The sequence below is a fragment of the Paramisgurnus dabryanus genome, chromosome 22 (genome assembly GCF_030506205.2).
Source record: "Paramisgurnus dabryanus chromosome 22, PD_genome_1.1, whole genome shotgun sequence".
Lineage (NCBI taxonomy): Eukaryota > Metazoa > Chordata > Actinopteri > Cypriniformes > Cobitidae > Paramisgurnus > Paramisgurnus dabryanus.
In genome coordinates, this window is record NC_133358.1 from 11,990,283 (window position 1) to 12,004,936 (window position 14,654).

The 14,654-nt window shown below is 40.5% G+C and overlaps 1 protein-coding gene across 4 annotated transcripts in view; it reads left to right on the forward strand.

Annotated features, from left to right (window-relative positions):
* The first annotated feature begins 234 nt into the window (after positions 1-234).
* nrp1a (neuropilin 1a) overlaps positions 235-14,654 on the forward strand; it is a 68,271-nt gene continuing 53,851 nt past the window's right edge. For 2 of the 4 annotated variants that reach the window (XM_073813209.1, XM_065294772.2), the window contains exons 1-2: positions 235-1,382; positions 3,209-3,383. In XM_073813209.1, coding sequence (XP_073669310.1) covers positions 1,316-1,382; positions 3,209-3,383 — 242 coding nt within the window. In that variant the 5' untranslated portion in view covers positions 235-1,315. The remainder of the gene's footprint in view (positions 1,383-3,208; positions 3,384-14,654) is intronic. The other 2 variants (XM_065294774.2, XM_065294775.2) reach the window with 1 other exon arrangement.

Below are 14,654 nucleotides of genomic sequence, written 5' to 3' on the forward strand. Positions count from 1 at the left end.
GGGACTGTCTGTATCGCTTGGAGGGGCGGCAGAAAATAACGGGCTTGGCAACCGCGCGGTCACCGGATCGTACTGAACTGGATACTATAAGCAAACTGGTTAGATAGCTTGTAGGCAAGTGTTGATTGTTTCTCTCAACTAACAGACTGGGATTTTGGCAAAATGAGGACACCATTGCGTACGTAATAGCTACATCGATACGTTTTTAGATTCATTTATCAGTATTTTCCACATACTGCTGCGTAGTTTGGTATATAATATCATCTTTGTTAATAAATCTTATGGCCAAAACCTTTATTCATTACCATGATGAACAGGTTCAAACCATATTGGTTGCAGTTCTGCACTGAAATATAATATGTATATGTACTTTATATACATTGTTGTATGTCATTTTTGCGTAACGTCCTGACAATTCGAATTTGCTGAATATGATCTTGAAAGAAAGCACAAGTCAGTCAACGCAATAGTGAGTTCTAGCTATTGTTATCATTGTTAAGCTAGTAAAAGCTAATTATTTATTCTCGTAAGCAAATAACATTTAACTTCATATAAGGACGCGGAACAGTGCGACCAGTGCGACCTGTATGCAGAGCGCGCAGGTTGAAGTGAGGGTTGGACAGTGTCTCAAAGCGAGCTCAGGGTCCCTGGTCTCTTTTATAGAAGAGGTTGGGCTCCATATAGGTCGGGCTTTGCATATGTGTAATCAAACCAATGAGAATCCCCTGCGCGTCTGGCACACGCAGTGAGGCAGCGCAACAAACTCTGGGAGGAAGAGAAGCGATTGTAATTTAGGGGGTGTATCCCTTGTTTAAGACGCTGTTATGGCAAAGCCAATCGCCAGATGTTTGTGTTTCTTACTCAGATTTTGAGACTAAGCAGAACGCCGGTTACTACGCGGAGGCTCATTCGCTTATCCAAGCCACTTGTATAGTTTAAGTACACAAACGATCTGCGCTCCAGCTCTCTCACTCACATACGCACGGGATTACGCCAGTTTGGTCGTCTATTTTGAGGAGCAGCAACGTTTATTCTGTCATTCTTTAACAGGCTGAAGGAAATGGCAAAGGAGAGAGGACCACGTCTGGCAGAGAGCAGAGAAAACCAGAGCTGAATGGCAGGATGCAAGCGACCTGAAGACGCGCAAAACCTCACATTTCTACAGCAAGCCTTTTTACGCGTTCTGCTGGTTTCCTTCATTTCAAACGAAAGACCCGCGAGTGGATTTATCTCTATACCACCAATTAAGGATTTTCCTTTTTCTTAATTTTTCATTTTTTATTATTTTTCACACCCTGAACTCTAGGAGTCGAGGATGCATTGTGGATTAGTGTTGATCCTTTTTACGGGAATCTTTCTCATCGCCAATGCTATCAAAAATGGTAAGTGTCAACTGCACGATTATCTGTGTGGTACATTGAAAGTAATATTTATTGGTGTTATCTCTGAGGCTTTGGGACTTTTAGATTTTTCACCTGCTTTCACCTGCCGCTTGTTTCTGACGCTATAGCTTGTCAGTCAAACCTTACCAACGCTGATAATAATTCAATGCAGTACAGAGGTAATATAGTGTACATTCCACAGAAGGCTAAGTCTGATATTGTTCACACTTATAAAACAATATATATTATTATTATTATTTCTTAATACAACATTAAAACGCCTTACCATATAACAATAAATAATGTATCCGTATACTGTGCTTCAAATAGTTCCGAAAACGCAATTAACCAAGAAACTCATATCTTCCAACGTTTAAATCTGAACACAGTTTATTTATTAATCAGTAGCCTAATGCATTATATAGGCTAATAGTTGAATGAGTTACTTATTAAAGTTAATATAAAGTGTTACAAAAAAGTTTATGGTCGCCAACGTCGTGCGTTGTCTCTAATCTCGGCAAAAAATATTAATTGTAATACTTTAATCTGCAAGACGAAGACTTGCTATTTTAATTTAATGATGCAAAGTTCTGTTAAACTTAAATGTATCCTTATATCACCAAAAACAATTTAAAAAGTTAATAATCTAGTTTAAAATGCCTTTTATAAAAATAGTTTGTTTCATATGTTATGTGTCATATGTTAACAAACTGTAAGACTTTTGTGTTATTTATTATTTATACTGTTTTTATTATTTTTAATTTTTAATTGTTCGACCTACAGTATAAACTGCGCCTGTTCACAACTGTATACAAAATATGTCGTCTTTCAGTCAAAAGTAATATCGTAAATGAATACTGGATTCACATGGAGTCACTTGCATGAAGATTTGAATACCAAGTTGGTCTCCAAGTCACCTAAGAGCACATGGGCATAAATAATCTAACTGCTCCCTATGCATTCATAAATTATAATACTGATTCAAATAGCATGTCACCAAGTCTGAGATTTGGAAAATATAACATTAATGTTGTGATTCTTCTCACTGACCAGCTAAGCATTTCACTAATATTAACATCACCACAAAAGTCTTTAAAATATATTTAGTAATTGAAAGGTGACTTATACTTTCTTAAACATAAATATATTTTTATGGATTGAATTGCACTGATCCAAATTAATTTCTGTGGAGTTACTGTTAACTGTCAGTAGAAAAACACTAAAATATCTTGAGCTTTTGTATAAAATTATATAGATACCGTAGCCTATGCATCATTGCATGTAGGCTATTGTATTTGTCGCGCATTGATGGCTATTTGTATTTATGTCAGATTGTACAATCATTTACACAATAAAGCACTGATTCTGGTTCAGATGTAAACATCTACTGTTACTTCTCAAGCATGCGTGTTGTTGATAAATGTCATAGTAGGCTATTAAACCATCGGCTGTAGAGTATATATATAAATAACCGAGCATATAAATAAAACTATTAAGAAGAGAAAGGTCATGCTTTCCGCCAGGATGAAGTTAAATGTAGGTGAACTTATCAACCCTCTATTTAAAGCTAGCGTTTTTTCTGTTTTAGCAATTATTTAGATATACAGTATAATGCCAAATTACAGTCATTGTATCGAGTCTTATGTTTAAAATTAAACTTAAATACATTCATCTAATTTTAGTGAAAGGTAAAAAGTGTTTAAAAACATTTTTATATAATTCACTAATTTTATTAATTTGCTGTCCATTATGACTTGACATGGATCAGTCTATTAAGGTTTAATAGTCAACAGCTTATTTTGTTAATTTTCTCCTCTTTCTTTCAGACAAATGTGGGGATAATATAAGAATATCTAGCGCAAATTACCTCACCTCACCCGGTTACCCGGCGTCTTACTTCCCGTCTCAAAAATGCACGTGGGTGATTACAGCTCCCGGTCCGAACCAGAGGATTCTGATCAACTTCAACCCGCACTTTGACCTGGAAGACCGGGAATGCAAGTGAGTGTTCACTGTTGACTATTTGGTGTGGAGGTGCGACACCTGCTGGTCGTGCTTGAGTATGTTCAACTTATACACAGGCTTCAAATAGGCTGTATGTCATTTAGAATATAAATGATATCCATGCTATGTTGCTAAAGGTTATTTGAATAAAACATATCCATGTGCTGGGGTTTGTGATGTACTGTGTTGGCAATTCAGTCAGCTCCCCAAAAGCTGACTTACAGTATTACATCATAATTCAACAGTTGACCTGTGGTTTGGTCGGTGTAGGCTGTTTCCAGTATGTGCCCTCTTTCCGTCTGTTTCCTTTGTTTGTGCTGGAAGTCTGAGGAACGTTATTGTACTGTCAGAGTGCGACCGGCTCTGTTACTGTATCCCCTCCACCCAGATAGTCTTCCGCCTGGAGCTCTTTGTGTTTGCCGAACGTCTCGTATTAATGGCTCCGTTTATCAGGATCTTTACCTTTTTATGGCCCTGTAAACCAACAGAGATTTATGGCCCCAGATGACCCTGCACTGTCTGCTTGTAGGGGGTCCGTCTCTTTTGAGAGTTCAGGTTTCGCTGCCCAGAAGCGACCAGACCCCCGTCCTATTAGAAACACACACACAGACACACACACACAGACACACACATACACGCACTAGGGGATGCTGAGAGTGAATGGAGTGTAGATAGACACATGGTGAGGACGTAATGAGCCTCCTAATGAAATTATCCAGCAATGCTTTTCCTGCGTCCGAACAAGCCAAGTTAAAGAATTGCACGTTTAGCTCCCAAGGCAGTTAGTGGATGCAGATGACATTATCAGAGTTGAAAAATAAGTTGCGCTAGATATTTGTGTTTGTTGTATATGGCAAAAACTAGAAATGTCTTTGTGATCTTAATTTAAAAAAACGACTCCTCTTCGTCACCAACTCCTCCTATTTTTCAAACCTTCCCCTTCTTCATCTTCTTCATTCACCTGGCTCCATTTGGATATATAAAACTCACATTTATGCTCCAATCATTATGACCAGGCATGTGGTCACGGTTCATAAAAGAGCAGAACAAGTTATGCTAAGCGCTAACTTGGAGACACGCTCATTGCTGCGCTTTCTCCGGTATAGACGTCTGCTTTGGGACAATCGTAAAACGTGCTGCGGTTGTGTCTGCTCCTCGAGGCAACGAAGCATTTCACTGGGTTTCAGTTCCACTCTGTAATCTCTCCACTTTAAGCTATCATTTCGAGTCATTGTGGGGAAAAGTCATTCAAACAAATTCAAAGTTAATTTTCTTTTCTATCGTGATTGGCCAAAAGTTGTGAGCAACAGAGATGGACATTCTCCCTCCACGCGCAATCCCTAATTCAATTTGGAGACCAGATAGACATCTGTTTGGTGGATCTGGTTTCTGCAGATTAGGGGTGTTTTTTTGACTCCCAGATTCAGCTGGACTCACATTAAGGTCTTCTTTCATAATGGAAACTGTTGATGGTCGAAATGGCTTCTTTATCAGATGGACTGTCGAGGGAGGGAAGCTACAACACACGCTTCAGTGCACCGCTTGCAATCTAATTAGCAGCAAATGGAACGCACATGCTCGACATAACATGTCTGTTATCAACAAAGCAAACAAGAAATGCGTCCTGCCCAGTGATGACAAAAAACAAGAGTCAACCCTCTGTGTTGCGTGTGTGTAATGATTTCGCAAGTGTTTTGTCTGGATGAAGTGGAGAGTTCGGAAAATTATTTTTCAAGTGTGGGAACTTAAGATTACTTTAGATGTGCAAACTCAGATGTGTCATAACGCATTTTTAACTCATGCATGTTGTTCTCACGATCAGCTCCTTTGATGTGTTTTTCATTCAGATTGAAAAAAGTTTGGGATAAAACTTGCTTAACACATTATTAAACATAATGGAAATTGCAATATAATTAAAACAATTTAGCGAGCTACCTGGAATTTTAATTCATTATGCAAAAATGCATGAAGAAGATGTTGTTTTTGAGTCTTTATGGCCTGGTTTCAATGCAAATGTTTTTGCAGAATGGGACAACAGTTTTTCTGGTTGGTCATACTGTATTGCTTCGTGTCATTAAAGCTGATGGACTTGAGTGAGGTCATAGTGTGTGCCTGTGTGTATGTGTCCTGTGTTGTGTCAAAACCCCCTCGATAGCACTATGAATCATTGATGCATCATGGTTCGCTGACCAAACAAAAACTGCAAACATTTCCTCTCAATTGTTAGATTCCTGTCTTGAAGTCATAAACGGAGGCAGTGGAATTTCATAAACACAGCACTCAAAAAGATAAGATTTATTGTTTAAAGTCGTATTTTCTGTACCTTGCCCGATGCATAACAATGGCTGTTTGGTTCAGATTAGGTTAGCCAAGATTGCGAATATTCAGAGAATTCTTGCTTAAGAATAGTCCATTGTAGGTGCAAGAAAGGTCATCAAAAAGGCCCTGGGTCTCTTGCTTGCACCCTGTGACTCCACAGTAACCCTAAGCCTTAAACACACAGTCTTTCTCCCTATAGTGACCAACCTTCAGCGCCGCCCTGCTGGGTCAGCCCGCAAAGCAGCACATGTCCTGTGGAGTGAGCAAATACACTCTTGGCTCCGCGTACAAACCGCACATCCTGTGTCTGTGTTGCTCGGAGATGAGGACAAAGCTGATTAGTCATGGAGACACTTGTATTAAATGCTTCTGATTCACTTAAGGGTTGTTTTATAAAGATGTTTTAGGTGCATATCAGATTGATATGCAGTTTCTCAAATCCCCTGCTGTTAAGATGAATCAAAGGCAGATCCTGAGAGACGAAGAAAAAATTGGTCTTGGTTCTGGTTCTTTGTTTTTTGTGGGCTTTAGTAAAACAGGGGCCTCATGGGTCCCCTGTACCCCGCTGAGAGCTACAGTAGCCGGGCTGGGAATAGCAGTTACTTCCAGACACCCAACACTGGCCCTCTCTGCTCCTCTATTGCAGTAAACACTGAAAAGCAGGACGGTATGGACATTCATCAGCGGTTGTCACGGAAGGGAAAGCTAAAGAAGTTTGGAATGTGACGTTGTTCCTTTCATCCTCGACAAGGGTTTTTAAAAGCAGGGAATGCTTTGACCTCTGGGCGGTAGAGGAGGCTTGGGCTGACAGAAATTGTTTCAGATACTTATGGCCCCTGTTAACAAACATAAGCTTGGCGATCTATTCTCAGGGAGGGTCAGAGAAGCATCATGGATCAAAAGCAGAACAGAGATGACCGTGAGATGTAGATAAGAGGCCCTTCCTGACTCATTCTGTGGCCCTAAAACAGGTGTACCACTCCTGTTTCTTCTCACGAAGGTGTCATTTTTTTGTTAAGAGTACGGTTGATGTGTGTTGTGTAGCAGAGGGGATAGAAAGCAGACTGAGCAGCGTCAGCTACTGAGCAGTTTTGCTGGTTTGGAGGTTGCTTCATGTCCCTAGACTGCCTGTAAATCACATTTGTTCTGGTGGTGAACAAAATTCTGGGTACAGAGGAAAAAAGGCAGCTGTCATACGACGCAAGAGCGAGGTAGTGGTACTAAAGCCAACCCAGATGGGGAATGAGACATAAACACTGGAAAACCGACACATAGCTGCGCATATAGTCGAGCAACGGAGATCGTAAAACTTAGCTGAGCTGTAGTTAAAGGTGACGTTGGTAATTTTTGTTCAGTGTTGAAAGTATAAACAGTGTGGTTTTGTGGTGCTTTTAAAATATTGCTCTGTTTGCCTACCAATCCCGACCAGCAAAGCAGCAATGGCTATGCTGAAGCATTTATTGTTTGAAATCTCTTTACTCGGTTGCTTCTCATAGACAGCAGTGATGATAAAAGCACTGCAGTCTTAAGAGATTTCAAAAAGGTCACAACAATGCCACAAACTGTGCTCAGATGTGCAAAGCAAGTCCACGCCAAATAGTCATTAATGGATTCTTCCATTATCACAATAACTGTTATTCACATTAATTTTCTAACTTTATAACAATTGTTTAATTTTAAAGATATTTCAAGTTTGTTTCTTTCCTTTCTGACTCATTTTAACCCTTGGCCTTCTAAAGGCCAAAGTATGGCCCATTTTTTTACACGTACGCAAAGGGGTACAGTACCCTTAACACAATTTTCATCATCAGAAGAGTGCACGTGTACTGTACAGAAACCCTGCCCACCACCTGATTTTTGAAACCTGCATACATTGTACGCGTAGGTCATGCACGCGCCTACAGCAGAATGTAGTATTTAGCCAAGTAGATGAATTGCATTTTGGTGCATGCGTCAAATATTAGTCAAATAAAATATACTTTACAAGGCTGTGTTTGTTCGACCACACGAGTATGTTTGCGTACATGTAAAAAAACACACTGTAGTCTGGGCTTAACCCTCTCACATGACACCAAAGATCTTGGGGTCTTAAAAAGGTCTGCTTAATGATCAAGATAAAGTGGCACATATCACTCCGCTCATGTTTGTGTGTGTGTGTCAGGTCGAGGGGTTTTCCACCACTAAAGCGTTTCACCTTGGCCGCGTGTGTTGGAAGGACAGGCTGATTGAAAAGCTCTCTCTCTCCGTGACATCTGCTGTCCTCCCCGCTGTTCTGTCACTGGCTTGATTCATGTTCTCCTCGTTTTCTCGCTCTCAGTCTCTCTCTCAGAAAGACCGGCACTTCGCCACTCAGCGTGAGCTGATCTGTGAGGGAGGAGAAAGTGATGAAGTACGGACGTGGAGAAGAAAAATAAAAGAGTGTTAGAAAGTGAGTAGACAAAAGGAGGAGCTTTGAAAAAAAGGGAGACTCAGCAAAATCAATTCGGAATTAGCGGAGGAGTAAAAAACGCCTCCCACATTACCAATAAGTTCAGTGGAATTAGCCATTGCAAAATTCCCTTATGCTGACAATAGAATGATGAAGCTTTTTAAGAGAATTTGGCAAAAGCCTCGTAAACTTTCCACTCAGAACAAGTTTCCCAATATGGAAGTGTCTGGTCTCCGCTGTGAGCCGTCACAGTTGAGCAAATCCTGTTGCTTATTTTGCTTATGTTTCACCTTTGATGTGCTTACCCGGTCTCTACAAGTAGCTTATCTTAGATTAACATTTGGAGATAGTGGAGATTTAGATTTATCGCTAAAACATCTATATACAAGATGGAAATGTTGATGTTTGTTAGCTTTAAGGACATCTGTATGTTTTTGCTAATTTGTATGCATATAAAAAATACTCATTGTAACCAACAATATTGATGATGTGTCTTGCATGCATGCATTTGGGAGAAATTGTTGTCCAATAAAACGCTCCCTACAATGATAATAAATGTCCCCTTAAGCCGCCTGTGTTTAGCAATAGTAACAAATCACAGACTATTGGCTTTTTTAAAAGGAAATATGTCAATACAGAAAAAAAATTTGGTCATCAAGCTTTCTCAGTGGGGTCTTTAAAAACACAAAAGTTCTCAATGTCTGGTCTGTAACTTAATTATGCAGAAGTCTATGGAACATAACTCTCTTGATCTTGTTTAGATCACGCTCATTGGAAACAGCTCAAGACTGTTTCCATGTACAGGCTGAAGTGAACAATATACAGAAAGGGTGAATGAGAGTAAACAAATTGAAGAGGATCTCTGCAAGACCTGATTCAAGTCAACCTGGTTTTTTAAGGACATCATAGAGGTCTAAGCTTTAATTGATGTGGTCCTGTTGAAGATCTAATGCAGCATGTCTCCACATGCTGGCCTTGTTTAGTTTGCTGCCAGAGCCGCAAATGGCCCTTTATTTTTGATTGATGGGGTTCCTGGCTAGCTATGGTTCAGCCCACACCGCTCTGAGCTTAAGGGACCATTGGATGGGGATTTGGGTTAGACATGGTTCAGCTCCACTTGGGCCCCACGCTAAGATGGCAAAGTGAGTGTATTTTCAAAGATGTTGTTTTTGTGGTAAATTTAGGTTGTGGGATCTTGTTTTTTAGAACATAACTTTTCATTAACTCCCACTGGTGTAAGTGTAATCGAGGGGCTTCAATCTACATCCACAGCGCTGGTTGTGAGTTTGATTGCTAGAAAGAGACAGTGATGAATGGGAGGGCAAGGGCTGTCTGATTTGCACATCGCTAACCGGCCGCTTTGTTTGCTTTTCTTTTGGTCCTGTCTTTCAGCAGATTGCTGATCATTATATGGGGTTTGTTTGTGTGTCTGAAGGTGGTATTTTTCTCACACTATAATTTACCATTAAACAGCACATGTCACAAAGCTACAAACTGACCTGATTTAAAATCAACCCATGGGTGGGATGTTAGTGGTCTTGTAACGCAACCTTGATAAGTCTGGAGTCCCTCCTCTCCAATCCTGTTTTCCAGTTTCCACCAGATCTCCTTGCTCGTTGCATGCATGCTTTGGTAGAGTCTCCAAGTTGGCAAAGGCAATGTGGGTTTGTGAACGGAAAGCTCAGTTTTCTCTTCAAACTTTGGCATCATCTTTGGCTTAGACACTTTGATCAAAACGTTGCCTTGCATATGTACGCTCACTCAGTAAAACAAATACATGCATACACACACATTCCCAGCGCTATGGCAGAATTAATCGGAAGAACAACCTCCCACCAGGTTTTCTTAGCTTGTGCATGCGATTCCAAGAGCTTGAAGAGACTGGACACCCTGTTGCAAAATAGGAGATGAAGAAAGTAAACCACTGATAATAAATAGGACACACAAAGAAAGTGGCAATTCATCAAATGCCTAGACACTGAAACAAATGTGGGAGAATTCTTGTTGGTTTTCCTACTTCCTCAACCATAATGGTAAATCGGTTTCTGGAGGGTATGTGTGTGTGTGTGTGAGAGAGAGCGAGAGAAAGAGAGAGAGTTTTAAACCCAGTTCCTAACTTTTAACTCTTCCATGCTATTCCATCCCATGTTACCACTGATGATCTGTTACATTGTCACATTGAGCCTATATGACAAATCCAAGCTCAATAGTCACTATGTGGACATTTTTATCCCATTAGTCAATTAATGATTTCCAAAATTATTTTCTTTCTAAATTTGGTGTGTAGGAAAGATTTCTGGCCTAACGTTGACTTTGTGACATTCTCTCTGTGCTGGTTAAATTTGAGTACATATTTATTAGGTGTAAATGAGCCTCAGTAGCACAGAAAGGTTAATCATGATGCGATGCTGTTCTCATGACTTATGATGTTGACCTCATCAAAGACAACACTTACATAGGCGTTCCCTTCCCCCATCTGCCTAACATCAGATGAGGGACGAATGGAAGGAAGAGCGACAGGACCAGTAAGGAAGGAAGTTAATTGATTTACTCCTTGTGCACTTGTAAAGGCTGTTTTTCTCCGAAAAAAACAATGTGATAGACTTCATGAAGAGAAAGTGATGTAGACCTGAGGGACTATAGCACATTTTCTGTGTCTTTTTCTGTCTTTCTCATTCGTTCTCTCATGGACGCCACCCACAGGCTTACCTCTTGTTGACCTCCCTCAGCATTCAGTTCATTACTCATTAGCCTGCAGTATATATATATATATATATATATATATATATATATATATATATATATATATATATATATATATATATGCGCTACAGTATGTAGGTTAGTGATGATCTTGTTTTCCCCATACAAGCTGTTCGCTATGTCTCATATAGTGGAAATGAGCAGTCATCATTTGACTTTAACACTGCTTTGGAAGTCAGTAGGTCATATCCTCTTCTTCATGCCATATTGCATTTCTGAATTATTTAATAACACAACTACTATAGATATACATCTTTAATTATTGCCTGTCCTTTCCTATTTGCTGTCTGACTAATGACAACGGTCTGACACTCCTGCCTGTGGGATCTTGTAGTATATCTCTAAATAATTAGTATTGAAATTAGCATAGCTAAAGGTATTACCCCTAAGGCTGACCCTAATTTTCTCTGCACGTACTAGATTCATTATAAGAGCAATTTACAGACATGTGAGAGGTCTAACATGTCATTCCCCTGGTGTAGGATATGGGGGGGGGGGTTGTTTTAATGGAAGATGGTGTACGGCTGCCCTATGCCCCCACACGACAAACCTCTTTCCTTCCACAACCTTGACTTCTCGTTCTTCTTAAGCCTAGACCCATCTTTAGAGGGATGGGTCCATTCTGGCTTAGTAATAATATCCCCTATCAGATGTCAAGGGGGGACAAATAGGGGCTATTCTCTTAGTAATGGCCAGTGAAATAGGCTCCCGACATGAAGACCGAATTAAGACCCGTGTCCCTTGTGCACCTCAAGGTGCAATTTATTTTTCCATTGTCCTCTTCTTGGACTATAGTGAGGTTTTTGTTCTGTCTTTCTTTTCAGTAGTGCATTAGTGAATATATATTACTTTTTTATCCGTCATACATACCAGCTGAAGTCTATATTAACACCTATTAACATCATGGTACGAAAATCTCCACAAATGAAACATATTGTATTAATATTACTTTCTCTGCCAGTATACATTTTATAAGTATGTGTGTTCCCTGGTATTGAACCCATAACCTTTTTTTGTGTAATATAAGTTGAATTGTTGCATTTAGCATTTCAGAACAGACCTATTAATTATTTTTGGAAGTTGCATGGTTATAGTCCACCTAAACAACTAAACCTTAAACTGCTATAGGCATAACTCCTCTTGGCTTTGACCCAGCTCATAATTCACTCAGCTCTTCTTAAATTACGGCAAGTTTGCAGCAGTTTCCTTCAGCATGTCATTGCTGCACCGAGGCTAAATCTCTAAGGTGAAGTTAAGCCAATTTAGTGCAGTTCCTCATCATATCCTGTCAGTGGATGATACACAGATATCCATCCTGCACTGCCGCTTGAAGACAAAACTTCCTCAAGCTCCTTCGGCAGTGTTTATATTGGATCATTCGGGGATTCTTTGCATTAGCAAAGAAGCGTGGTGCTCTGATGTAACCGTAGCGCTGCGGATGGTTTAGTGTAGGGCATTTCACTTAATCAGTAAATGCATATTAGCCGATTTTGCCCTCTGGGCAGAGCTCTAATGAATTGCACTTGGTTGTTCCACCAACAACAGCAGGATGTTACATTCGAAATAAGGGGATTTTATGGAGTAATATGCCTCCACTGTTTCTTCGAAGACAAAACTGGTGAAATTGCTTTAATGGATAACATCATATGGTGGAGTAAGCAGAAACTGTATGATTTGTAGTGGAGAATTAACTATGTAGTTGTACTGTAGTGTGCTCTTTTGCATTGTGGCTCTGCCAAAATACGGAGGAACATTTAACAAGCTGAGCTTAGACAGTAATTGGACAAGTCTTTTTTATAAACACAGAATGGAAGGCTTGCTAACATGGTTAGCAAGCCTAACCCAACTAGCCTATACACAACAATGTGCCCACAATACAAGAATTCATTCATGTGATTCTTGGGAATCCGTGGCTCTTCGAACAGCCTAATAAGGAGCACTAATGAAAGCGGACACACTTAATCCATCAATGTTAATCATAATTGCCGTTTATGAAAGCGTGCTGCGTGCTCTCCTGTGCCGCGCCCATTCGGAATTGATTAGCATCTAAAAATAAGTCTCAGACATTAACAGGGATGCTCAGGAGCGGTTGTGGCTACTACTGGGTGGGTGTAATTGGCTCTCACAGAATTGAAAAGTATTGAACCGCTTGACATGTCCACACCCTTCGCCAGCCCTGCACCACATTTACTCTGTGCCGCCCATTTCTAAACAGTGCTGCTCTAATCATTTGGGGTTAAGAAGAAAGAGTCGAGTGGTTGCTTTGGTTTGGCTGGGCACATCAAATATCATCAAGTCTGTGGGGAGCAAGTTGCAAGATTTGAAGCCGTTAGTCTTTACGACTTTCTGTTTAATTTGATGTTGGCACAGGCGTAATGGATACAATAAATGCTCTTTCATAACTATTTCCTCATTTCACCTTTATCATCAAATCAATTTCACCTGAGAGACATAAAGTATATTTTTCTCAACAGTTGGTTGCTCACAGAACCAATTCTACGAAGCTATTTTAAAAGGTACAACAATAAAGATAAAAACGCACTACCAGGCTGTTTAACAGTTATCAGAAAACTCACAGCTAACTTCGGAATCATAGCCCGAGGTCATGGCCCCTCCCCTTCACGTTGCAACAGTCGCGTGTAAGTTAATAACTCCATCAGGGAGTGTTCTTGTTCTCTGGAGTGCTGTAGCATTGGACCCAAACTCCAACGTCTTCTTTACCCCTTTGTCTAACCAACATTTTGAGTGACAGCAGCGAGGTTATTATCGTTCCAAACGCAGCTTGCAGCTCCAGGAGCCCATTACAGTAGACTCGGTTAATGCCTGTCACATGCCATGGAGAGCTGTGGATAGTTTTGGTGAGCGAGCTGCAAACTTGTCCCCTAAAGGCTTTAGCTGTTAAAGCGGCAAAAAAGTCCAGCTTGCTATGTGGAAATGTTGACGTTGTTCTCCATGTGGCATCTAAGTGACAGTTTGTTGATGTTTTTCACAAACACTCAATGCTTGGGTCAGAGTACCAAGAGCGTTTACAGCTTCACTTGTTTACCCCTTCTTGTGAACAATGATTCTTGTATGTCCCTCAGCCATCTCCATCTCAAAGGAAGAGTTGAGAAAAGCGCAATTGTTTCGAAAAGGTCACGTCGAACCTAATCTTTCCCTTTGGTGGTAGATAAAGTGAACTGCTGTATTGTAGATCAGACCGGAGATTGGCGTCACACTGGGTATATTTTGTTTCCGTGACCGCTTATGGGGGTTTAACTGACAGGGTTTTCTGGTTAGAGATAGACTCTTTAATGCTCCGAGTATAAGATGAATTGTTAGCTTGTAGTTTATTGTCTTAACCTCAGGCGTATGAACAGGAGTAACAGTTCCCATTTGACCGATCTGGATTGTGCGGCCGGTATTCTCTCTGCAGACAGGCTTGTCTGCCAACACAACTGCAAGTCAGCGAAGCGAAGGTCTCTGAGAATTAGATTCATCCTTTTTGTTTTAATTTCCCCTATGGATTGGCAGGCTATTTTCACCATTATTATGGTGTGTGCGAGTGCGTGAAGAGGCTTCAAAGACTTTGTGTGGCTCACGATCTCAGACAACAGTCAAACAGTGGAGGGCAAGAGATTTTTCACAGGCGAAGTGGCCACAGGTAGAAAAGTGTGAAAGAGAGGGAGGTAAAGCATTAAAAACAATCTGTCTGTTGTCTCTTCTGGGGCTGTAAAATGAAGCGGGCGGAGGCCGGGTGGAGCGAGGAGGAGGTTTAA